The sequence below is a fragment of the Diorhabda sublineata genome, chromosome 3 (assembly GCF_026230105.1).
Source record: "Diorhabda sublineata isolate icDioSubl1.1 chromosome 3, icDioSubl1.1, whole genome shotgun sequence".
NCBI classification, from domain to species: domain Eukaryota; kingdom Metazoa; phylum Arthropoda; class Insecta; order Coleoptera; family Chrysomelidae; genus Diorhabda; species Diorhabda sublineata.
In genome coordinates this window covers 42,024,017-42,051,848 of record NC_079476.1, presented here as the reverse complement: position 1 = coordinate 42,051,848, position 27,832 = coordinate 42,024,017, and the positions used below count along the sequence as shown (strand labels likewise).

At 32.1% G+C, this 27,832-nt stretch overlaps 1 protein-coding gene across 2 annotated transcripts in view; it reads left to right on the top strand.

The window, feature by feature from the left end:
- Window positions 1–27,832, top strand: part of LOC130441451 (T-box transcription factor TBX20-like) — a 49,234-nt gene that overhangs the window by 16,910 nt on the left and 4,492 nt on the right. For both annotated transcript variants that reach the window (XM_056775149.1, XM_056775148.1), the window contains exons 3-4: window positions 18,760–19,033; window positions 19,216–19,377. In XM_056775149.1, the coding sequence (XP_056631127.1) occupies window positions 18,760–19,033; window positions 19,216–19,377 (436 nt within the window). The remainder of the gene's footprint in view (window positions 1–18,759; window positions 19,034–19,215; window positions 19,378–27,832) is intronic.

The following is a 27,832-nucleotide window of genomic DNA, read 5'->3' as shown; positions in this document are numbered from 1 at the left end:
GATTTTGGTCACTGTTGAGCGATGGTCATTTTCAATGCTCCCTCGGCCGTCAATAAAACGCTTGCACCACTCAAAAAGATAGAGAATTGTCCCTATAGGTTTCTCGCAACAATTTAAAACACTCAGTCGGAGTTTTTTTCAATTTAACCAGAAATTTTAGAATGAAACGGCACGAGAAAAAAACACGTTTCAAACTACTACTGTACAAATAATCCTAGATACCCCACCCGTCTAGGACGCCCTCTAGGCGCGCAGTCTCGTTATTTAATAGCCAGACCTCGTATACGTGTACTTAACGATACCCCAAAAGTATAATCAGAAATTTTCGTATATATTTTAGATGATCTATTTATGTTAGCGATGAATTTTAAAATAATCATTAAAAGCACCTGTTCTTAGTTATGTGCTGATTATATAGAGCTCAACAAATTTTTATCAAGATTCATCAAGATTTCTGTCTATTTTCCACTTAAAAGCACTAAATTTTACGAAAAAAGTCTCTGCCCGACGGTTGGTTTTGTAAAGTAATTTCTAGAATAATTACCATTTCGTTGGACAACTATCCGAAAAGAAGATGAATTGTCTTATAATGATAATTATTTTCCATGAAAAAAATCGGTATATTTATCCATTGTATGCTTTTGGCCATTATTAACCACTAGAACAGTTTATTATACATAATTATATAACGATTACTCTTTTATAAGTACTGGAGTTCTTGAAATTTTATGTTTTGAATGATGATAACAAGTTCTAATTGAATCGTAATTTGAATAATAATAACATTCTAAAAGGTAGGTTAATAGTACTAGGATGGGCCTAGAAGTACCTGGCCTGACCTAGAGATAGTTGCTTGCAAAAAAATCACTGTATTAGAAAGTTAACAGCATCTGTTTCAAGTTTGAAGACGCCTCGTTGTTTAGTATTTGATTGGTAGCCATTAATATTGAACAATTTCATTGTTATGTTACTTTTATTTGAAAGACCTTACCAAAAACTACTTCTTCGTTATTAACAGTAATATATTGAGTAGAGGAGTTTAAACGAGACCTCACGACCTGTGAAGACCAGCAACGCATGGTCCATAAGCACGAATAAAACGTGGGTCCAATCACTTCACACCGGAAGCAAAAAAAAAACGATCAAAACAATGGACTGAAAAAGGAGAACGAACTCCAAAGAAGGCAAAGATCGTGCCATCTGCAGGCAAGGTCAAAACGTCGGTTTTTTGGGAAGCGCGTTAGATAATTTTCATTGACTATCTTGAAAAAAGAAACGGCGAGTTTTATGCAAACTTATTGCAACGTTTTAGCGAAGGAATCAAACAAAAACGGCCGCATTTGCTTAAGAAGAAAGTGTTGTTTCATCAAGACAATGCACCAGTATACATATCCGTTATTGCAATGGTCAAAATTAATGAATTTAAATTTGAATTGCTACCTAATGCACCCTATTCGCCAGATTTATCCCTCTCGGATTATTTTCTGTCCTTAGACTTGAAAAAATAACTCGGTGGTCAAAGATTTTCCAATAATAAAGAGGTGATGTCGACAGTTAATGGTTTTTTTGAGAAACTTGACGATTATTATTATAAAAAGGGTATCGAATTGGAACCCAAATTTTCGTGTTCTCTTCGTTGGGCCTGGTACTTCTGGCACCATCCCCGTAAATAGAAATAAAACAAATAAAATATAGGAAAATTGAAACAGATAACGAGGTGAATCAAATAAAATAAATAAACACTTAAGAGATATGAAAGAGGAAATAAAAGATGGATACAATAAAATGGAAGTAGATGGGAAAAAACGAAAATATAGAAGTCAAATAAATAAAAAAATGAGAGAAATATGAGGATAAAGGGAATGAAAGAAACAGTAGAAATATACTTGGGGGAAGTCTTAATTTTCAATTAAAAGAGGAAAAATTCATAAGGACCCAAATCGAGCGAATACGGTGGTTGAGCAATGACTGGCATTTCGTATTTGACCAAAAAATCAGTAAATCATGATAGAATGTTAAGGCGGATTATCGTGGTGCAAAATACATGAAATGTCTGCCTATAAAAACGGTAATTTACTACCAATTGCTTCACGTAGACCTCTCCAAACAACCGAAACTATTATTCATTATTCCCGAATTGATAATGTTTCGGTTTCAGCTCGTTCCTGTTCAAAACATCAACAAAAACATGATGAGCCCTTCCATAAGAGACTTTGAGAGTCACGTCGGGCACCATTTCCACAAATTTTTTATGTTATAATCGTTAGCACGGGCGACTCTCTTGAGACAACTTTTCGATTAATTTTATACCTTCACAGAATGTTTTTGTCACTCAAATACTTGCGTTCATGATAAAGTAGATTGTTTAAAACACTTTCGCAACATTTTCAACGATTCCGAAACTGTAGTTCGCTCGTTCTTCAAGTTTTTTTCCTTAGTAAATATCGACAAACTTTTCGTATCGTAAACTCACATCTGACAAACGCACACTAATTGAAATATGGCGCCCAAACTTCATATAAACATCAAAAAATGATTTATGAAAATATCACTTTTTGCACTTGCGTATAGAAAGTTATTTTTTATAGAGAAAATAACAGTTTATTGGATGATTCGCTATTTATTATATGAAAATACCTTGATTTCAACCGTTTACGTTGACGTGTAAAAAAACTCATCTGGTAGCCATCAGTCAGTAACTCCAAAAGGCGCCAGAGTCGGCTGAATTTGAGCTAATTATGTCTTCTAATAATATTAATGACTTTTCGTTCTCCCTATACCCCAATAAAGCGTTCATTAATTAAAGAAACATTTTTCTCTTGACAGTATCTTCATCGTTTAATATGGATTGAGTAATGATTACCCTGTATATATTACCATTTTCCATGTTTACGTTTTGTATGTCGAGCCACAAAAAGTTTCTTTCCATAAATCATGGAGATTTTAATAAGGGTGTCAGGTGTAGAAGAAACGTACAACGGGCTTATCTCGAAATTTTATATCGCACAACTCGGCGGGCAGTCTATTGAAAAGTGACTTGATTTTTATCAAGAATGCCGTAAATTAAACTAGCCACCATACCAACGTTTTTAGATACATTTTATCAAAATATATGTATATAAAAAAATAATTTTAACGATACATGTGAAATATAAGAAGTGATTTGATCAATTTCTTTCATTGATAAAATTCGCGAGAAAATTTTTTAGATACATTGATATCTGTTCTTACCCGAAGATTAGTGGAAAACAGTTGTTAAATGACACTGATACGAAACTGATAATGAAACATGCATCACGTAATTAACGTGCCCGTTTCTACCCACATACAAATCATCGAAACTCGTTCTTAATTAATTGACTATTCAATTAAGGCGAACATTCGCTAAATTAGATTGCTCGGTATTCCAATAATAATTAACTCGAAATAAATGTCAAAAAATACGAAATATTACCACTAGAGAGGATTGATTAAATTGTGTAGATACTTGTAGAAACCAGTCAACCAATTGTTGATTTTAAATGAAATCATAGTAAAAACTATTCAATCTATATCAAGAATTTGGAAAAGAAAAGAGATGATTTAGAATTCCAAATTGAAAAATGCTGAAAATATTTAGGTGAAACCATTAAATACGACAACTTTTTGAATCATTATATCTCAGAAACGGTGGCTTGTAGGAAAAAAAGTACAAATACTTTTTTGTAGATAATTTTATTATCTACAATTTTTCTCTGAGGTATTTTTATGATAAAACGTACCGTTTTTGCTGAAAATTGCGAAAAACTTATTTCTTTGTTCTAAATTTTTTTCCATACATTTTTCCAATGATGGGGAACATTTAAATGTAATTTTCAATTTTGCATTTTAAACAATTTTACTGATTTTCATCTTGGTGGGGATTTATGTAACTTCGAATGTCTAAATTGATCGGATTAAGATACTAAAATAGAAAAAATTGAAACTCAAATATTATAGAAGATTTATTTTATATAAATCCTTTTCTTAATAAAAAAATTGATAACTTCTGTATGTTTTTCTATACAATTTACACGAAATAAACCAAATAATGATACTGTTTTAATTTTAATAGGCATAAAATTACATGACATCTGCCAACCATTTCAGGAGACCACACACACCAAACCGTATCACCAAATCTCCCCCTCATTACATATCTATCTCTCTGTTTTTTCTTTTAAATGGGGTTATTTCTGAAACAAACATTTTTCAAATATAATTACCTGGTTTTACTTTACCCGATTTAAGAAAAGTAGGCACTCACTGAATATGAAGTCGAACGCACCTGTCAAATCCATTAAAATAGGCCAGTTCTTGTTAATATACAGATCGTTTTTCATAAATAATGCCGGTTTCTAATATACATTTTATTTATTTAATAATCATATAAAAAGAAAATCTCCGTATTCTACGGTTTTAACCCAAAATTCAGCAAGCTCGGACCATTCGTTGGGCTTAGAAGCAAAAAATTGTCACACTAAGTAAGAATTTAGCTATAGATCTGAATAAATTCGCAGTATGTGGTTGTTGTCTTGTTGTAAACTAAACCTGAATGTTTTTCCTATAAAACCTCATACATTCACTCTATTTACTACAAACGTGTTAAGTCAAAGAACATTTTTTCGATAACCAACAACCGTATATTTGCCGCAGATATTGTAGTATCATGAAATCGGAAGACAACGACATTTCAAATACCCAAATTAAGATGATTTTATTGAGGTTCGTTTTATACTAAGTTGATAAGCCACAAAAGCGAACCAAATCTTGTATCTCAAAAATATTTGTTGAAATAAATGGGATAAAATAAAACCTGAATGAAGTACCTACAGTTCTTGATTCCTTTTCACAATAATATGTACAATTGAATTTCGACAGACATAATTTTTATCAACTTAAATCAACATTCTCCTGGCCTGTAGATACGATTGTTATCTTACATTTAATATTTTCTGCCAGTTGGTCTAGGGAAGTGCCAGAAAAAGTTTTTAGAATCGTGTATATAATTATTTCGAAATTGGAGACGATAATATCGAATTCCGTAATCATTAAATGAATGTATTAACGATTATATCGGGGATAATTTCTTGTAATTACTTCATTTCGTTAGTGAAAACATACATTCAGTTGAACGAGACATTTTTAAATCGATTTAGATCTTTTAAGTTACATTTCAGTAGAAAATGGAATGGCATTTCTGATTTTTATTTGTAGGAAATGTTTCCAATACTTTATATTAAAGTGTATGTGGTTGTTTATTATTAAATAGCACAAAACAACCAAAAATATTTATCAGAATTTGAAAAGTAATAGTTTTGCTACGAATACAAAATAATAAATTCATCTCAGTTGATTGAACCTGAGGAAGGGCCTGTCCCCCTCAAATTTGATTTGATTCAAATACATTTTTAACAAAAATGATAAAATGATAAAAAGTTGTTAGAGTGAATCGAAAATAATGGATTATTTATTTTTATTGAATATTTAAATAATGAAATAATAGATATCAATGATATAATTAACGAGGATCAGTTCCTTTGGCGGTTATAATCCTTCCAGAAATCATCGGTTAATTAATGGTCGCTTTTTATTGACATACACGAATGTCAAATATTTCTTGCAGCTGAGGATTTTGATTTAATTAACGGAATGAACTCCGTTTAATCAGTGGCGGAGACGTTGCAATATTGTACAATAAGTAAAACTCAAAAAAATCAAAGTTACAAGTCTATATTTGGGGACAGTGAACTGTGGTGTTTAAGCGAATTGTTGGATTTTTACATAACCCAAATAATTAGCTCTTTGGTTAAGGCGGGTTAATTGCGATCTACATTATATTCTAAATACCACAAAATCTCGTCTAGAAAACGCATGAGCAAATTAGAAACCTCACGTTCAGTCATCTTCATACTCTTTCGGTGTTGACCTTTCCAACAACCGAGTTGCGTAACTGTCACTATTCGAGTTCAGTTTTGAGATCTCGGCATGTTATTAGGTGGTCGTTCGCATCAACACAAAAAAAACCAAAAGTATATAATAATGAGTTATAATGAATGTAATTTGAAGAAATTGATAAATAAGGGGTAATTAATAGACTAATTGCTTTTTATCTAATATATGTAACGGACGTCTAACCAATAAATCCGTCCCTGATGTTGAGAAAAGAAGTATCGGTATCGTAAGTCTGTTATTATGCCACGCCTTTCAAACATCAAACCCCGAGGCACAGACGAATGATTTTTTACTGGTATTTCAGCTACCGAACAACGCTTTATAGCTATTACCTTCATTATTATTTAATTTTTTCCTTCCTTTCATTTTTATTCCATAATGCAGGGGGTTGGACTTTTGTTTAGCGGACAGTCAAAACCGCACTTTGTGGTCTGCGAACAAATTAAATTGCCGCCGTTCGAATTTTTTTTCAATTCGAACAGTTGCGATAATTACATAAGGATGTCGTTTTTGTCAGCAGTGTTAAATTTTTATGGATATTCGTTAATAAACCTACAAGGACCTCGTCGAATAGACGAAGAAAAAATTTAAAAATATTGAATATTCCATCTGACGATGAATGCCATCAATTACTTGGAGCAAAATTAATTTTGGTTTAGTAAACATTTTTTACTGTCGATTTTTCCAAATAAATCGCTCATATCACGAAGATCATGTCTAAATTTTTGTGACACATGATGGTTTTGAGCTATGTTTACCAGCTTCTCTCTTCTATTAATCCTAATCCAATTTTCTAGATTATATTCTCGCATGTTTTTTGAACACTATCAGCTTTAATCTACGTTCCAAAACATTCTCGTTTCACCTTTATTGTCTTTTTCTTCCCCTGGATATTTTTGATGTTTGTTAGAAAGTGAAAAAATAATTGTCATTAGTTTTCAGTTGTGACTTCATAGGTTATCGTTGCCGGCAACGTAGCGTTTACTGTTATAACACAGTTTTTATTAATTAGTTACGTATAAATAAAACATTTTTCTATATGTATATAAGAATAAAGTGAACAAAACTTTTACAGGTTAAGCTCTTACGTTATTACATAATTAAAAGTATAATAAACTTAATTACTATAAAATATTTAAAGATAAATTTGGATCCAACTTATATTAAAATTATCCTGGTAACAAAAATAATTATATCTCGCCTCAACCAATATTTTCAAACTATTTTTGTTGTATATTCGAATTTTTTGGCATCGTAAAAAAAGCTTTATTAGGTGTTTAAGTCGTGATATTTTTACAAAAAACACGATTTATAAGCGATTTCTCAGATTTATTTTAGAATAAACGAGAAAATAACTCTCGTATTTACTTTATATCATATGTTCAGTGTTTATTTTATACCTATAAAGTCACGCAATATGGCGAACTTACTGAAATGTTTAAACTACCCACTAAATGTTTTTTCCCAAAAAAATTATATAATATATAATAATCGAATTATAATTCTTAAATAATCACTTATGCCTTGACGTACCTTTCTCCTTAAATAGTTTAAATAGTAATACATGATGTATTTAGTATAATTGAGAAGAAATAATAAAGTTATTCTTAAAGGAAGTTTTCAGAAAGGCTTTCAGTTTTGTATACCTACAATGTTGTGCATTGCTAGCCAAGTTTAATACTAAGAGACTTCTCCACATTTTATTTTTGGGTCACGTTGAAATATTTCTTTACATGACATTCAAACAATGTACCATGGAAATAAACTTATACTGTCATGGTATGTAGAAATGAGATGCTGATCGTTATCTGGCTCACGATATTTAATTATAAAGATAATATAAAATGTTTTGATACAATTTTTTATTAACTTGGTTGGAAGAAATATTGAAAATTTAATAATTTCGTCTTTGTTGGACGCGATAATTAACTAAAACTAACACGACAGCTAACAAGAGGAAAACGCGGGTGTCGTATCTACGTGTGAATATTCGTTTTACACGTCCTAAACTTAGTAAAAAAGATTTGTGAGCTCGTGAAGTAGGTGTTCGTCTCCCTATCGGAACACCGATACCGAAAAGATATCGAAACAAATTAGTAGTGAAATTATAGGCTTTTAGAAGCCGCTATCTTCATCGCGTTTTCCTCTTGCCTCGAGTCCAATCGATTATTCTGCTCGAATATCGTCGTGATAATGATCCCACCAACCCAGATGAGTAAGAACATAACTCAAATTGTTACACTTATGTTTGCGGTTTTATAATTTTAAGGCGGCTGGTGCTTATTAAGCTTTAATAAATACTATCTGATAGAGAAACAAACGATTCCGATAATAATATTTTTGTGATTCTATGAGTTATGACCTTAACTAATAAGATGGATGATGCTGATAGTAAGCTAGTTGGTAAATATTTTTATCATTCCAAGACGCAGTTCCGAAATATCATTAATAACAATGTGCGCTATACTGTTATTAGGATAATTGGAAATTTTTCTTCACGAAATAATATCGTAATTATTTTTTTATTTCAACGTACCAATATCATCAATAAGTCTCCAGACTGGCAATTCAAATTTTGAACTCATTACCTTTAATAGATTATTTTTTGAGTGCCAACGATAGTAAGGGCATTTGGACATGTGAAAGCGAGCAAAAACATAACAATTGGAAGAGGAAAAAGTGTTTAATTGGTACTGTACATAATTGAGCTAATTACAGGAGGAAATCAGAAAGAAATGACTCCAGAAATATTAAAGAAAATCCACTGGATGATCGTCGACTGAAAGTGCAGCGCGTATTAACTAACATAAGATGGTGGCTGAGTTTGCTCACAATAAAACAAAAACAGCATCGACAGATATAAAGAAGAATTTTGGACCATTTTATAACCATGGATGGCACGTGGATCTATCACTTAATACCTGAAACAAAAAAAAAACAATGAGAACAATGGGCTGGAAAAGGTCTCCAAAGACCGTTCCATCTGTAGGCAAGAACATGGCGCCGGATTTTTTAGACTCGTGGGTTAATTTTCATTCAATATATTGAAAAAAGGAAAAACTATCAACGGCAAGTATATTGCAACATTTAAGCAAAGCAATCAAGCAAAAACGGCCGATTTTGGTTAAGAAGAAAGTGTTTTTACATCAAGATAATGCACCAGATTATACATTCGTTATTGCAATGGCCAAAATTAATGAGTTAACCTTTGAATTACTATCTCATGCACTCTATTCGGTAGATTTATCCCTCTCGGATTATTTTCTGTTCTCAGACTTGGAAAAATAACTGGGCGGTCAAAGATTTCCGAATAATGAAATGGTGATGTCTATTTTGAAGAGCTTGACGATTCTTATTATAAAAAGGATATCGAACTTATTGAACATCGATGGAAAAAGTGTATGGAGGTAAAAGAAGATTACGTTGAAAAATAAATATACAGTGCAACCTTAATATAACGTACCTCAATATAACGACTTCCTCGATTTAACAAATTCTTCGCAATCCCCTTGAATTGTCCATATAAAATATACCTTTACATTACGAACATTTTTTCCGAACAACCTCTTTAATAACGAATTTTCAACTTTCAAGAAAAAGTATAAATACCTCTAATTAACGAATTTTGTCAACCCAAAACCTTTATATAAAGTTCTCACCAATGTATAACTCTTAATCTCATAGTAAGAGATTCATGTCGCGACAGGTTTCGACACGCTTTTGTTCAGAAAAACAATCATTGTTGTTTGATGGAAAGTAATGTAAAAACTGCTGCTCGTTACTACGAGGCATATTTTTTAAATAAGTACCGTTTTAAGAAGTGCAAAGATATCGCAATAATTTTATTTTTGCATGAAAGCCTGTACCTTAAGCTAATTTTCTACATAATTTCCGTGAATATTGAGGCACTTGTCATAACGTGGCACCAGTTTTTCAATACCCTCCTCATAAAATTCTGCCACCTGACTTGTTAACCACTTGAAGACGCTGACCGCCCAGGCGTTTCTTCAAGTGCAGGAACAAATGGTAGTCGCTGGGCGCCAGATCAGGTCTATAGGGAGGATGATCTAGAGTTTCCCATTGAAATGATTTGATGAGATCTTTGGTCCGATTAGCCATATACAGCAAAACGATACCCTTCCTCAACTTGCCACGTCTTTTCTTCTGGATTGCACGACGCAGATTGTTCGATGTCTCATAATAAGATGCTGCATTGATTGTCTCATTAGGAGCAATACTCCTTTTTTGTCCCAAAAAACTGTGCACATGATTTTCCGGGCAGAAATTGTTTGCTTAAACTTCACTTTTTGGGTGATTATGAATCTCGCCATTCCATGGATTGTTGTTTCGATTCTGGTGTGACTTAGGCCACCGATGTTTCGTCACCAGTAACTATTTGGTCTAAAAAATCTTCACCTTCATTGTGGTACCGCTCAAGGAAAGTCAATACACTGCCTAAAAGATTGGATTTTGTGCGAATCCGTCAACATTTTTGGAAGCCAACGTGAACACAATTTTCGGTATTTCAAGTCACAATGCGATACAAAACACTACGAGAATATTGAGGAAAGTAGTCGCACAATGATGAAATTGTAAAGCGTCTGTTTTCTCTCACCTTTTTGTCTACTTTCTGCACCAAATCTCATAAACTTCACAGATCTCACGATGAATATCGATCGGTTTTACGCCTTTAGCACTAAGAAATCGTATAACAGCCCGTACTTCACAATCGGCGGATATCACGATTGTCGGAGGCATCTTAAACATTCAGTAAACAACGTACACAATGAAGAAGCAGACTGTAATGGCGTCAGTGCGTAGAAAAGAGATGTAGGTAACCAGCGCGCATGTGCGGAACGCCGACCTTGGGGTTGCGGCGGCGGAATCGCAAAACGGTACTTATTTAAAAAATATGCCTCGTATTACTTGATCAGCATAACTTCACAATGAAAGATGCTTATAATTAACATTAAATTACCAACATAATCTATGTACCCACCAAGATATGTACCTACTTTTACGGATTTTACCGCATTTAATTTTGATTATTAACGTAAGAAAAAAACTTTGTTACCTACCTATTTGTTTTTAAATAGAAAATACATACAGTAATTTGATAAAAATGTGTTACTATTTATTAGTATTTGTTTTTTATAACAAGATAAGTACGTAATGTTGAGGTGAATAAAACTATTTTTTCACCTCTTTAGACCAAATTAACCTCAACATAACAAGTTCAACGAATTACTTGATATAACGAATATTTTCTTGGTCCCCACGGATTTGTTATATCGAGGTTGCACTGTATTTTTTTGTTAAAATTTTTGTGTTTTCTTTATTGGACCAGGTGCTTCTGGAACCGTCCTCGTAGTGTTTTAGACCGTCTAGATTATAACGTGAGTCCTCGAAGGAGCTCGCATAGACCAAGTGTATTATTATTTTGTTTTTTTGACGCTACTAAATATGAATTTAGTAAATTCACACATAAGAACATACCGTTTGCAAAATTAATAATTTATGAAGTAGAAACCATGTTTTCGAATGAATTTCATTTACAAGACGAACAAGTTTTATTAAATTGTTTGGGAAACATCTTCATCTGGTAGAAGAAGCTTTTAATAAAACGTATACATATATGAAAATATTGAATTTATTTTAAAAATACCTAATTAATATTTTTCAATTTGACGAATCGCGCTTGGCTCCATTCGATTGCCGCGTGACGGTTTATCCCAATTAAAATGAGAAATAAAAGGAAAGGAAAGAAGGAGATGGAAATACGGGGAGTTAACGGACAATTGGATCGGGAAGAGTTGATGCGTTGGCAACAACGGGAGCTCAGTAAATTTATCAACTCGCTTCGTATGTTTTAATTAAACGTAAAGAAATTTAAGCATTAGACCAAGTGACAGTACAAACGGTCCGTGATCGTCGCACTTCAACTACTAAACAACCCATTTATTATAACGGAAATAATTTCAGTAGGTTCGCCTTTATTGTATAATTCATCATAAATTTCATTCACGTTTTCTTAATAGTCCCACACTATTGCTACTTGACTGATTTTATTATTAAATTTGAATAATATGACATTAATTGAAAAGTTATTATATAAAACGCATATTTTCCCGTACATCAAAATCTGTTACGTAAACATACTAAACAAATTCCAGCGAATCAATTACCTGCAACAGTTCGTTAATACTAATCTATCACAAATAACACGATCTCGAATACGACTTACGGTTTCCATTACATTGAAATTCAATTTTGTTGATTATATTATAACTATATAATTCAACAAATAAAGCTCCAAAATTAATTATTTTGAACCATCTGCTAATAATCCTTTACTCCGAAATTGTATGGATTAGATATTTAATAACCTCATTCAAGTCGAGATCGATATCACTAACCACGAAAACCGGACGTGAGCCATTCCACTCGAGATTTCCATTCGGCAGTCATTTATATTACACATTCATTCAAAAACATACACAAATTATCTTTTTTTAGCCTGAAAATTGGTAGTGACCGAGTAAAACCATTAAATAAATATCAGTAACAAGATCATTAGGAATAATTAAGAAAGAAAATTATAATAAAGTTGATAAACAACTACCAAGAACTAAAGTAATGACAGTACGAGGGTTGCTACTTAAGTTTTGAGATATGGCAACACTGATGCGATTTTTAATGGTGACTTTCGACGAGAATCAAACCGCTCGACCATTGTTATAAAGAACTATCTGGAAATACCATGTTTAACTTTATATTCGAATTCAATTGTGCTAGAAAACAACAATTGCACTCGTATAATTTGCAAATCACAAAAATAATCGTCTGTTTTTTCGAAATAACTGGAAATGTCGCACCGTTCCATTACAGCAACGTAGAACGTTCAATTCTGAATAAGTAAACCAGCATTTGTTTATCAGAATCAATCGCAGAAGATGAATCATTCTCCACCAACTCTCACACATCATCAGCTCAAACAAAAACGTTTTTGAACAGTCAAAATATCGAATTGATGGGTCATCTGCAATACAGTAATGTCTAGCACCCAATGATTCCTTTTTAATCCTGCAGATCAAAAATAAATTCGCAAGTCAACGTTTTTCTACATCTGTGAAGAAGCGGTAGATGCTGCTGCGGACAGTTGTTTCAAACTCATGGAAAAGTGTATTGATCCCAATGGAGAATATTTTGACAAACAAAGCTATATCAAATAATAAATATTTGTTTTTATTTGTCTATTTCAAAATTTAAGTAGCACTCTTCGTATCAAATGTATTAGGGACTAAAATGTTGAGTTTGCGTATTCGGTTAATTGTACAAAATGTAACAACTAAGAAAAGCTACGAGAGTTAAAAAGAACAAAGTAGAAACGAACAACAAACAACTTCGACAAGATTAGATATAGAATCAATTGACAGTTTCTTGAAGTAGTAATTAATTAGTTGAGTAACAAAGATTGATTAATACCATTAGAAATGAAGTAGTCCAAAACAGACACTAAAAGAAGTGAATTTCTAACTAAACACTCACTATAATTGATGGAAACGGGAAAAAAAATAACTGTAGGGAATTATATGCTAGAGGAAAATCCGTTTCATAAATTTTGTCGAGTGAATCTATAGTTACGGATTTTTGATAATTTCACTGCAGATTTTATGTTATTTTTTTAATTAAAATTCCTTTAATATTGTTTTTAATCACTTCGAGAACATTTTTAATTCGAAATGCTTATTTTTGAATCTGTACAAAATGTAATAAATCACCTCACCCTTTCCATCACTATCCCATTAGTACACTTCTAAGATATTAGTCTGGGGGATTTTCCGTTAAAAAATTTTATACGAAAAGTAATACTAGTAGTAGTAAAATCCGCCATTCTCTCTAAGTTACCTATCCACATAGATATCTCATTTTTCTTAAATTAAGAAAAGAATAATAAATAATCAATTAAGAACCAATTTTTGTCAGTCAAATAACGACTTGTTTTTCTAACAGATTTTTAATGACAGATTCAACAAGATATTGAAACTGCTGGGATTCTCAGCAAAATTAAACGTTAATATCGTGTATATTTCAAACGAAAACCTTTCATATTAAAGTTAACAAACTACCTCACTAATTTTCTAAAGTAGCCTCTAGCTTTAGATAAATTCAATTTTAAACTGACTGAAAGCGATGAAAGTATTAAATTCATATCGTGTCTGTTATAAAATGTGTTGGGCAATTAATTATAAGTTGGTAACGGACAATCAAAGAACAAAGAAAATCTAGCTCGATTATTTGCAACAAAAAATTGGTTTTAATATTGAATCCCATTGGTGAAGCATAGTCTACTCGAGGGCAAATGCTTTATTTCAATTTAGACATGTTTATATCAAGACCGTTTGACATAGATGAATATTGCACGTCGCGTGTCACTTGTCATTACATCATGGCTGCCAATAACAAATATTAAATAAGTGATTAATCAAATACTTCACCTAAAATTTGATTCTATATTTTGTAACTGGTATAAAAATGATAATAACAAAATTAAGTCAATAAGTAACGAAGTAAAAAAGTTATCAGTGGATTACTGTTAATAATAATATCAACTGCTGCCTTGGTTTTTGGAGTTTGATGGATAGGCTGATTTTAAAGCTAAAAGTAACTAGATTTCTCCCTAGAATTGCAGCTTGCGCGCAATAAACATGACATCAAACCGATGATGTTGCAAGTGCGAGATCTTGCATGAAACAATCAACTACTTTTTTTATCAAGAAATATTGCGTTTTACATTGAATTTCATGGTGTATTGTATTATATCAAGCGGCCTTTATTGTCGTGTTGTGGGTGCTCTACGTGCAATTTATCTGTAGCTGCACATCCCCTAATGTATCTACCACATTTCCGTGAATTTGCCTCGGAGTCAACTCTTTTAAACGCAAGTATTTCATTATCGCACATCGCTAAACAATATTCAAGCCGAGACGTGTAATGATGAATAATAATTTTGGAAAGTATTCCCTTTAAATACATTAAAGTAATGAATATGTGTTTGCGAAACATCTTGACAGTTAATTCGACATATAGTGAACAGTTCCCAGAATTAAAAAAATGCTCCAACCATTGTTATAATTGCTGATCACCCTCTATAGGTAAAGGGTGAAATCTAAAGGGAGCGCTCATCACGTTTCCTCTACGAAATTTAATGCAGAGTAATTTCAATAATTGAGCTGTTCTAAATTGAAAAGTTGCTGGGGCGAGAAGAAAGGTCTATTTTTAATAATCAGAAATGTATCTTCATCCAAAAAAAAAAAATAACAGAAAACTTGTAAAATTACTTCAACAGAATAATTAATATTGAGAATTTATCATAAATGGATGGAATGAAATTTTTAATAAGCTCGATAGAGTGAACTTTACAAAAAAAAAAACAACAGGAAAAAATGAAATGAAAAAATGTATAATTAATACATATATTTCTAAGGTGAAAACCACGTTGATACGTGGCTTCCGTGGCAAAGACAAGGGTGGGCCATGAAACATAAATAAAAACCATGACAGGTTTATCCAATAAATTTTTTCAGAGGTATGATTAACTGAATTGGCCTTTATAAAACTGCCAAATTATTATAGGGTTTCTACTTTGAAAAATAGTCTAGTCCGTGAACAATATTTTTATTTTATATCGAAATTTTCTTACTAATTTATGATACCTGAAATCAATTATATCAATATCAATAGTTTTGGTTCAACGAATTCGTTTATCAAAGTTGGTATTTTTAAAATTTTTTCTTTACAAAAATTTAATGTGAATTGGAACAGCGTTTACATAATCAAAAATCTTCAAAAGATATGAGATATTCATGTGAACTTTTTTGAGATTTTGACTGTAGACTGTACGTCATAAACTTTCGATTCTAATCTAATATTTTTATCAAAAGCTCAATAATCTAGTCTACAGTCTACACTCTTTGATTATGGGTGTTTAGCATGATTTAGTGGACTATCTGCAAGAAGTGAAATATCTAGCAAAGATAAAACTTTGGAGGAAGCTTCTAATTGTATATCTCTAATGCTTCATGTTTGTAAATATAAATAGAAAGATCTACTAATAAATTCTGATAAATTTACGATTTTTTATCAAAAATACGTTAAATGAACCACCAATAATGACTGGTCTATAAGTTGGTTCTGTACTTTCGAAATAAATTCATCATAAGTTGTTGTATCGGATGCAACATGTTCGGATTCAATTAGGGGTGTTGGAAGTCTTCGCAACATTTCAGGAAATGATAACTTTTAGGTTAATTAAGGGGCATTTAAGTAGCAACAGTTGAAAATACCATTAAGGATCTGAAGTTTATTCAATTTGTAGACATTAATAAGTGTGAAGGTATTTTCGTAGCCCATAATTAAATTTAAAAAATTATATTTCTTCGAATAAAAGAAACTTAAATACAATTTAAAAAAAATTATTTGACTGGGTAAAGAGTAATTATAACATAGAAAACTGATGGAAAAATATAGCTGTTAACCTCAACTATAGTACGATTACTGGAAATCAATTTACGCAGATAAGACTAAAATTTATTTTGCAAAGTTCGTTTGGCTTTGCCGATTTCGTAAATCATGTTGATTAACTAACAAACTGCCTATGTGTATCTTTCAAAGCGGCAACACTCAATATCTCTATTGCATTGCTCCGGTGAAAATAGTCACACTTCAAAGTGTTGGCATTTAGTCAAATCCGTTGTCTTTATGCGAAACGCACAATTAGACCTCCACGAGCATGTCGCGACGCTCCGCTACACCAAGTGACGTTGCTGTCTACATTGATTCATAGACTACTTGCGGGCCCACATCTTGTTTTGTCACTTTATAATAAGAGAGGTTTGTAGTACCAGCGGTGTCGATTATTATAATTTATAGGTTAGTTTTTACTAAGAAAATTTTGTTGTCCATATGACGTGTGGCTGAAATCCATTTAATGACAGAATTTGTGTCGACAAAAAACTTTTATAATACAGCTTTTGTCCACCAGCATCAGCGCTCTTTCACTTTGGTTTATCAGGAAGTTACAATGAAGATGTCTGACTATTATGTCATCTATTAAATATTTTTTAATACTCTATTTTCATACTTTAGAATGAGATCTAGATCCCAGAGATATCGATAGACTCATTATCGTTTCTGTTATCTATTTTTATCGGCGGACTCATTGTTTGAAGTAAAAAATTCATTACCATACACTTCACACAAAACATCTGGTTTCACAAGAATCTCTTTTTCTGACCTTTTTAATAACATTTTTGGGTATTCTTCTTGGTGTACCTACATGGTACTACTTTGTTATTCTCTGTGTAACAGTTTTTGTAGACAGGTTTTTAGAAGTTCATCATTATTATGATGAGAAAAATCAGAACAATTTAAATATGGATTTGCTTCGATAAAGATAATTTTTTTGCCATTTTGGCTTTTGTACTGTAATATCCATTTGCTATAATTCATTGGAACAACTTTTAATGATATACCATGACGTTTTCTTCTTCATCTTCATACGCTAAAAACAACATCTGATACGATTGATTTTCATTTCTTAGAACTGTTGAAGCTTCTAACAGGACCTTTCAAATCCTCGACTTTTCATTATTAAATTCTGGCAGCAAATCAATATGCCCAAGTATGAATAAATAAATGTGTGAAGAGCGAATTGAATACCCGTTGTTCGTTTGAAATATTCCGTCACAATTTCTCTGAAACACCATAACGAAAATGAAGCATCTCATTCCGACGAGTAATTTCACATTCAAATTGAATTACGGCAACGAGGGTTTGTCACATTTTCTGACAAATTTCGCGCCTTGCTACCGACTCCTTTTATTATTTATCGAAGCCCTACCTAATGAACCGCCTTGGATCGATACATTTTTTATGGGATTTCCGGCAACAAGGCGGTTTATTAGCTTTTACACTTACGCTAAATGAAGCAACGTTGTTTTTTCTTTTAAAATCAGATTAGTAAAAGGTATAATGACGAAATATCCAACAAACCCTCTTCGATTCCATCGGTAATACCAATTATTTTGATTAGGTATGAACGAGCGGTCATCTAATTGATTATTATGAGCTGTGGGGTAGTTGGCGTAGGCAAAATGGGTCCTTACTCAATACCCGGTACCTTACAATGAGGCAATACCCGAGAAATGAAAACATTCAAATTACAAAACAAAATCAACGGCCATTTATAGTCCCTGTATAAACTCTGACGCATGAAAAAATTTTTTCGCTCAATAAATCACAAAATATTCAGAAACTTTATAGAAACTACAATTATCTATGGTATAAACGAAAGTTTAAACTAATTTGTGTTTTTTTGGAATTATATTGAGACGCTAGATTGAATACCATTAATGCCATTCACATTACAACAAAAGTTTACTATGCGAATAATGGCTAATTTGGCTCGCTTCCTAATTATGTTCATTGCAATCGGAAGTTACAAAAATTACGTCAGTAAATGAAATGGCAAACGGCATTATTATGTAATAGTTACATTTACAAGTGTCATGATATTAGTCACAACTTATTAGCGCCTTAGATACTTCTCGAGTGTATACAAGTTAATCTAATTATTTTTTGATTTATTGATAAAATGATAGTGAAAGAAATTCGATCTGCGTTTCAATAATATCTAATAATTACTTACTGGGATGGAATCGAGTTCCTCAGGAAGAGTAATAAAACTGCGAGTGTTTCCTATTATTATTTATATATTCTTTTCAGGCGCATGTTTCCTACTGTTCGAGTTTCTTTCACCGGAATCCGTTCAGATCAAAAATACGCAGTACTTTTAGATATAGTTCCTGTAGATAATAAGAGATACCGATACGCTTACCATAGATCTTCGTGGTTGGTGGCTGGGAAAGCGGATCCACCAGCTCCTTGTAGAATTTGCGCACATCCAGACTCGCCGTTCACCGGGGAACAGCTCAGGAAGCAAGTCGTGTCCTTCGAAAAACTCAAACTAACCAACAATGAAATGGATAAACACGGTCAAGTGAGTATAGGGTACTTTTAGCGATAATATTTTATCTATTTAATTATATTCATACTCGTAACATTGTGGAGTATGAAAAATTGAGAGCGGACCAAATCAGTTCTTCAGTAAACTGCGTTGTAGGGCGTCTTTATAAACTTCGAGATTGAATAATTGCTAATTAATGATACGTTTGTTTACAGTTGGTTCTAAATTCCATGCACAAATATCAGCCCAGAGTCCATCTCGTGAAAAGAGGAGATGGGGCAACTGGTCCGATAAATGATCTGGAAAACGAAGAGTACAAAACGTTTATTTTTCCAGAAACGACCTTCACTGCTGTTACAGCTTATCAAAACCAGTTGGTAAGTTTCTCTTGTCCAAAAATGTTGTTGAATAAAGTTTCCATAATGAAATAGTAAATTCGATTTAATCTGTACATTAGATAAAGAAAATAATTATGAGATTGCTGTAATCATCATATATTAATTTTTTTGTACATCACCGTTATCAAATTATTGTATGTTTCACTGAATTGTATCAAATTTCACGGGTTTCTGTTTATCGATTAATGTGATGAATCGATTCGTGTAATTTCAACTTACTTTTCCTTATAATAATTTATTTAGTATTACTCACAATATTGGATTGTTTTCAGTATCGGAAGATAAATATCGGTAGTCTTCTATGTCCGCTGTGTTGAAAAAAACCGTGAAACATTATTTCGATTTCTAGTATTACCCAACCCCAATCGGATGTATTAATCACTTCTAATTCTATTTCTACGACGATTTCCATAAAATCCCCATGGTTTTGTTAAAGTGGCGTTAAAAACATGTACTTTAAATTATATACAGTTTCGAACATAAATGACGTGCAAGCAATGTCAAAGTTAGGCTTTAAATTACAAGTTTAATCAGTTATATAAAGTAATATGCTTTAATCAATAAGTTCTGAGCCTGACAGATAGATGGTACCTACTCATAACTTTTGGCAATCAATGACAATATAAATAAAATATATATATAAATAAAACATAATAAAATATAATAAAATAAATAAAATATAAATAAAAATGAGGTACATAAACAATTCAGCGCATTTGAGCTTTTGCTATAAATAGGAAAAACTATTACATGTGTAAGCATTTTTATACTTTAATTCGAATTTCGCGCTTTAGAAAGGGAAATTTGGAAAGTTAGGTTGGTAACACGGATCGAGACTGGCGTCAGATAGATGTAAACACAATACGCCATTCAAGATGTCGTGGATTAATTTGATGACTGAATTTATTATTGAGTGGTATTTTGGAATGGTATAAGATTAGAATGCATAATAGGAGATGAAACTATGCAGATAACTTTGATGTTGCAGCATTTTCCTATGGATAGCTCACAATTACAGAAGGTGATTCGGTGATTTCTTGTCAGAAACGACAGGATATCTTTCACATGGTCCGCAGAATGGTTTAGCTCGATGACTAGGAGAAATAGTTTAATTTTGTATTTTGTCCTTTATCGTTTGTTTAGATTTAATTGCCATCGCAAAAAAGCTGTAGTCAAATGAAGAGATTTATTTTTTTCACTATTTGTCAATTAGTATTTAATTTTTATTAAATCCTGCTTACATTTCATACTTACTACTGATACAGGCTACAAAATGAAACTTTTGGCACAATTATAAAATTCTTTCAATGGATTTTTATTTCCTTATAACACCGGTAATGAAAGGAATATTAGTAATTCCGAATGACAGATATTATTTTCAATGTTTACTTATCACATTTTTTTCCTAACTATTTTTTCCTATTATTAAGAAATCTCGTATATTAATTACACTTAGTTTAAGTTCGAACGTGTCGTGTAGAGAAATAAAATAATTAAATATCCTTTTGATCGAGTCGACGATGAAAAGTTGTAGCACCTCGTCATTTCCTCGGTTATCATAAATTTTATTTTAATGGCCAAAAGATGTTTTCAAACAGATCTCGTGTTTGTGTGTAAATTTTCTTTAATTAATTCAGATTTTTACGAGACCATGGCTGTAGGAGTTTATTGACGGCCAAGGATATCAAATAAAAGATAAATTAAATCTGAATAATCGAAATCAATTCAATAAATGTTTACTATAAAATATGTTTATTGACTTATCGCTGTCCGTCGTGAAGTTTTGAAGGTATTATCCCTGAAAGGGGATCTGGTATAGAAGAACCACAATCATGAATCATGAATCAGCACTGAAGGAAATAGAAGAGACGGAAATGTTTAGAAAAATAAGAAAATGAAGGATATATAATTTCTCGATAAGCAAGAAGAACGGGGTGAATAATTATAATAAATCTGCTTATGTAATACTTCAACGGCCCCCCACAATTCTCATAAAACGGATCAGCTGGAAATTCTTGATTTTTTTGAAAGGTGTTTGGAAAAGACGTGAATTAAATAGAAATTATGGAGGAATAAATATCAAGATGTATTATCGTTTCCTTTTTTCGCGAGGAGCTCCGTTAATGAACCATTATTTTGCCCAGTTAAATTTGAACTTTAAAACCAAAAGAAAAACCTCGGAAATTTCTATCTTTAGTTAGGCAAATCGTTAAGGACGTTCCTTAAATTAGCGCCTAGCGCTGTCATACGACTCATCATTTCTTCAACACCTTGTAGAACGAAAAAAAAAAATCAATTCTATTTTAACCGTCGGTTAAATGGGTGGTCTAGACGTTGATGAACCTGCATTTGAAAAACAATCGTAGTTTGCCGTTCGTAAATCGGGGAAATTGTCACATAATTGTGTCATAGTCATACCGGCGAGTTGGAGTTGGATCGTAAATTATAAATATTATTTTCGTTTGCGAACAAATCAAATTCATGATTATAATTTGAATGAAACAGTTTATCGAACTATGTGTAACTAATTTCCATTATTGCTAAAAGGTATAAAACATCGGAATACCATATGGTTAAAAGATAATCCGAATATACACGAATTTAAAAAAAAAATCGAGGAAACTTTGAATTAGGGTATTTTCCTGAGGTGGATATAAGAATTTATTAGCAAAATTGGTTTAATTCACACAACCTGATCTGGAAACTTTTTGAAAAATTTACAATAAGGCTGTTAATTATTGATATTTCCATTCAGTCTTCTTTCTAAGTTTCGGACATTGTTGATATTAGATAAAAAACCCAATTTAGCATGATTTAATCATTGTTTCAACATCGAGTTTAACCTTTTCACTGCTAGTATTACTTTTTCGAAAATTTTTGATTTCCATTAGAATGCATTTATGGGACTATTTTAATCTGTTGCAGCAGCCAGATGTTGAAAATCCTGCCCCCGACTTTAGGGATGATACGCAAGCAAAGAATATTCGTCTTGATTTATTACAATGAGACAAAACCGAGATACCTTCACTGGCAAAATTCAATTAATTTAAGCCTGTTACACAACTCGATCTGAAAAATTTTTGAAAAATTTACAATATGGATGTTAATTATTGATATTTTCATTCAGTTTTCTTTCCAAGTTTCGAACATAATTTACCATGATTTAATAATTGTTTCAACATAATAATATCAGCATTTCAGACACTGTTGGTGTTCAAAAATAGTTCATTGAAAAGGTTTAACCAAATTGTTTTTTGATAGAATACGAAAGGCTCAAACTAGTTTAATAGATTGTAGAAGATTGGAAAGCAGAAAAAAATTATCTAAGCTATTCAGAAAAAATGAAGGATTTACAATAAAGAGAAATAGTGTATTTTGTAGTTACTGAATTTTTTTTAAATACTAATTTGTTAGCTTAATTTCAACTAATGGAAAAGTAAATTACATTTTTCTTAATTTCTTTCGAATTATGTTGGAATAATCTTTTTGGTAAACCCACGTATAATAAATATAAAAAATATGGTTGGTTTATAACCGAATATTTAGAAACTAATCTTTGTAATTAACGGTGTCGAAAAATCCATCATTTTTTCAACACCTGTACGACGTGTCTCTTTCCAAAATTGAAAGTTAATAGGAGGTCCGGTCGTTGATGAACAAAATCTGAAAAAACAATACATTTTGCAGTTCGTGAATTGTTAAAAATTGTCACATAGTAGTCGGATAGCATTTATTCAGCTATCAGCACAGATACTTGGGTGGGCTCACTAAATTGGCACACGGCCAAAACACCTCGTTGCTATCCCGTTAATTAAGAGGTAGAGACTATTCGTACAACAATATTTTGTTTATGACAAACTTAATCTGCTGAAGTATAAATATTGTCGAGTCTACAAGTTATGATCATGAGTTCACATCTGTTACTTTTGATAATTTATAGTGAGCTTGTCGTGGAATTTTTTTTTTTATATGTATGTATATAAATCAAAAATAAAAAATTATATTTTTTAAAAGATCGTCGGGAAATTTGAGGAATTGCATGCCGTTAGTAAAATATTGAACTGCTAGTCTACCTATATAATAATTTATTTATTCCCTATAAAACACGAATATCAAAGACACGAACCTCAAAAATAATCAATATACTCAAAAGTAATTTTGTTTGCACAAACTAAGAAGCCCAGAGACACATACAAAATGCATTCGATGAAGACATCAGTCTTCTTTGGTCCAACTTTCATAGGCTTATGTACCACGCAGTTACTTCTTCAAGGATTCTAATAGTTGGTCCTTCTTGTTTCTTGTATCCACTTGTTCTTTTTGATGATGTCTTTACTATTGGTCATGGTCCATCTGTTTTTATTCAGACATACATGCGTATTTTAATCCTTCTTAGAAGGAATGATTCATTAAGCTCAACAGGAAGTCCATGACTACTGTAAGATATCGTCGGCAATACTCTTGGTACTTTCAGCTATGGCCTCGTATGTAACTTATGACTAATTACAGATGTAATAACGACAGACACGTGAGTTTATTTTTGCCGAACGGTAGAGAAACTTCACGGTATATATACATATAGAAGAAGTAACATTTTTAAAATTCAATTCGAGACCGTTTACGTGTGTCAGAATGTTTATGGTAATTTCTCAAGGGATTAAAATGCACCGAATCGGATAATTCTTTACGAAAGGCTGTTGATGAAATATGACAACTGAAAATATTATGAACCAAGCGCTGGTCATTATTACTGATAATTTTTTTTGCCTCATTTTTTTTCTATGGATAAATCGATCAATGGGAATGGGAAATATTCATAATATCCCTTAGTTTTCTTACTTTTTTCTACTTTCTATTTTCCATTTATACATTATTTTTAAGTTAAAAGTTATTTATATCTTGGGGTAAGTGACGGGGCAGGAAAAATGACGAAGGAAAGTTGATAATTAGGAGCATTGAATGCGTTAAGTTTCAAAAAAATCTCCAGGAATAGTACGAAACAATAATAAGACCAAAATTGAGCTGCGGAGGTAAAACGTTGATTCTTAATAAAGCAGAAGAAGAGAAATTAGATATACTCAAAGGAGATGAAAAAGAGGAAAATTATAGCAGAGAAAAACAAATAATGAAATACGGAATTTATTTGGACAAGCAGAACTAAGCAAAATAATAAAATTTAAAATAATAGAGAGGCTGGGTCACATACAGAGAATGCCAGATTTTAGAGCAACAAGAAACGAAGGTATAAAACAAGAAGGACTAAAGAAAAAGAAGGAAGACCAAGGTAACAACGATGTTTCAAGGTTATGAAATACCTTGGAGATAGAGACAGAAATTCGGGACGAGAAAACGAAAGTAAAAAATAAGAAATATTGGAAGAGAATCACTTCAACTAACCTTACATGTTGAGTTTTTTTCTTCTTTTTTACCAATCTAATAATGTATTTGAATCTAAAAGTATTTCTTCTTCAGAATTACCCATTTAAAACAAATATTTTTAAGCAATTGGTTTGATCAATCTCTCAACGGTTTCGGGTAAACTTAAAGGCAGATATCGTCACTATTGTCGAAGTTTCACTATAAAGGGCATGTGATAAAAACGAATTTTGCGCAGCTCTTATCGTTTAACGCAGTCCCAACATAAACACATTGTAATAACAATATTTTTTTATCAATCTACGATAATTCGAATGACCTAAATTTTGAATAAGCATTATTTTAGTGATGCCGGGCCTGTTGGATTGTAACTTATAAGAGGGTGCTAAACAAACAGGTCGTCAGTTGCAGTCACAGCCAGAGAATGAGGCACTCCCGAGGTGGGCCAATTATCTATTCACGGGGAGTGACAGCAACCGATACGAAGACCCGCGTGGAATGCAGCGACGTGACCCCCCGGAGTCTCTGCCCGATACTGAACAATATGATGCATGAGACAACATCAGGTTTTCAGATGACGTACACACGAAATGTATGTGTCGTGGGACCACTTGCTGTCACCAGCTAATCTCCGATGTTAATCCTATTTTACATAAATTTTTCAGTCGTGTTTTATCATTTATTTATAATTTAGGAATATATTATATTAGGTATCGACTATTTTAATTCATATTACGATAAGCCTTCCATATTATCCAGTTGGAAAAAGAAAAAGCCGATCGATAACATAAACAGATTTTTCATCATTTTCATCTCTTACGAAGTATTTTTTTCTATTATTTCTATTATTATTATTATTATGGTGTTTCAAATTGTATATTTGTCTTTAAGCTGATCTCTCTAATTTTTTATTGACTTAAATTCGTTAATCACTTATTTTCTCTTAATAATGTTTTCATCTGATGTTGCTCATATTTCCTTCTGAAAATAAGCAACCGTGGCATCCACAACCAATTAAGACACCGTAATGCCATGAAGTTTTCAGTGTTAGGTATAAATTCAGTATTTAAATAGTGAAGGGAATCGTTAGTGACTTCCTAACACATTGATGTTGTGAAATGTGTCATGTAAACTCGCATGGCATCCTCATATAGTATATCTATTCCCTTTTACTTCCAGCAATTCGTCACTCGCCTTGAACATCACATCTTGTGTCTTGCCACACACACGCGCGCGTCTTGTGAAACGTCCTGTCTCATTTAAAAACTATTATTTATGTTTACTTTAAGTCGGGGAATGCTACTTCTTAGGTTCTTCTTACGATGGGTGCTTTTTAACGCCACGGCCGTCTGTCAATTGCGCTTTTCTCATATACATAATATTTAAATCTAAATGTCTGAGATTACTACGACTACATCTGGATAGCGAAGAACGGAATGGAGGAACTGAAAATGACATAAATCTCCATGATCTCAAAAATAATCAATATACTTAAAAGTAATTTTGTTTGTACGAACTAAGAAACCCAGAGACACATACCAAACGTTTTTCTTTTAGAATCCATTCTTCAAAAAAAAAACCGATAGATTCCGGGAAGAACTTTCTAACAATCCCAAGCGTCAAATATTAAAACCTATATATTGGTTTCTAGGAGGAACATCATACTTTTAAACGATTAAAAATAAGTTTCTAGTATTCAAACATATACTTAACTATGGTAAGGAATATAGTAACCAGGAATTCCATATAAAACAGTCAAAGAAGAGATAAAAAAGATTGTTTAAGGTTACGAAAAAGTCTTCATCTGTAAAATCAAGACATTGTCCACAGAATCAAACGTACCAAGTTATACGAACAATTTGAGATATGTGAATTTACTAACGTCCCCTTAATTTAAAACGTAGAGTCCAATGATATAGAGAAAAATGGGGGTTACCATTTGAAAAAATTGAGTTTCCTATATACGTATCGATTCAGCTCGTCGTGAAGGACCCTGTACATAGTTTCTCTTTAAAAAAATTTAATCTTTCGAAATTAGAATTGGGTAACGCAGTTTCAGTTACTGAAACTCACTTCTTTCCGATTATTTCAATACTATTATTAAATTCATTTACCTGGACTTGTCGTCTATAATCAGAAAACTTATGGGTTATATAACTTGTGTCGTGATTTACTTTGAAATAAGAGCTTTCATATAGTTTATTACCCAATATTTGCCAGCATTAATTTATCGCTTTCGATATTATCAATATTTATTTGTTCCAAATGATATACCTCTACTTTTGAATTCTTACTTCTCTTACGAAATCGAAACGAGGTCATTTTATACATAAATTGGATATTTTGTATTCGTTGAAAAGCTCGGTTGTTGCACATACCTATTATTTTATTATTTATATCGGTGTTACGCTTGTCGAGAAAAAATCTAATGGGGTGAGTTCGGGCCATTTTACTGTCATCCAACTGGCTGTGCTGTATCCCGTTGAAATCATACTGTTTGATATGAAACCTGATTGTTATTTGATATAGATTATTGCGAGTAACTTTAAGCGTTTGTTAACAATCAGAATTGGTATATATCGATGTTTAAATACTCTACATCTTACTGAAACGATTATATGTTTCAATTTTCTACAGAAACCTTTCAAAAATAAATGTATACGAGTGGGGACTATTATGAGATTTCGCTCCTCGGTTATCAACCTGGAAATTCGATTTATCGAGGATCAATAAGGAAGAATTAGTTAAACGCCAAATAATCTTTTTTAGTCAGGAGATTCAAGGAATATTGATGAGTATTGCAGCTTTTTTCATCTTTCAATACAAACCCGATCCAGATTACCTTCGATTGTATCTGTTTTGGTCTCCACATGTCTGAATATGCAACGAGATGGACCCCAGTTTTAGTAAAATCTCAATTTTCCTATTTTTTTCAAACCACTCGTCATAATAACTAAGTTGCAGTCACGAATAGTCAAATTAAATGAGTTAATAAATACAATTTTTATTATTATTAAAGTAGTGTCTTAAAATTTTTCTTTTCATGAATCTTTGTTAG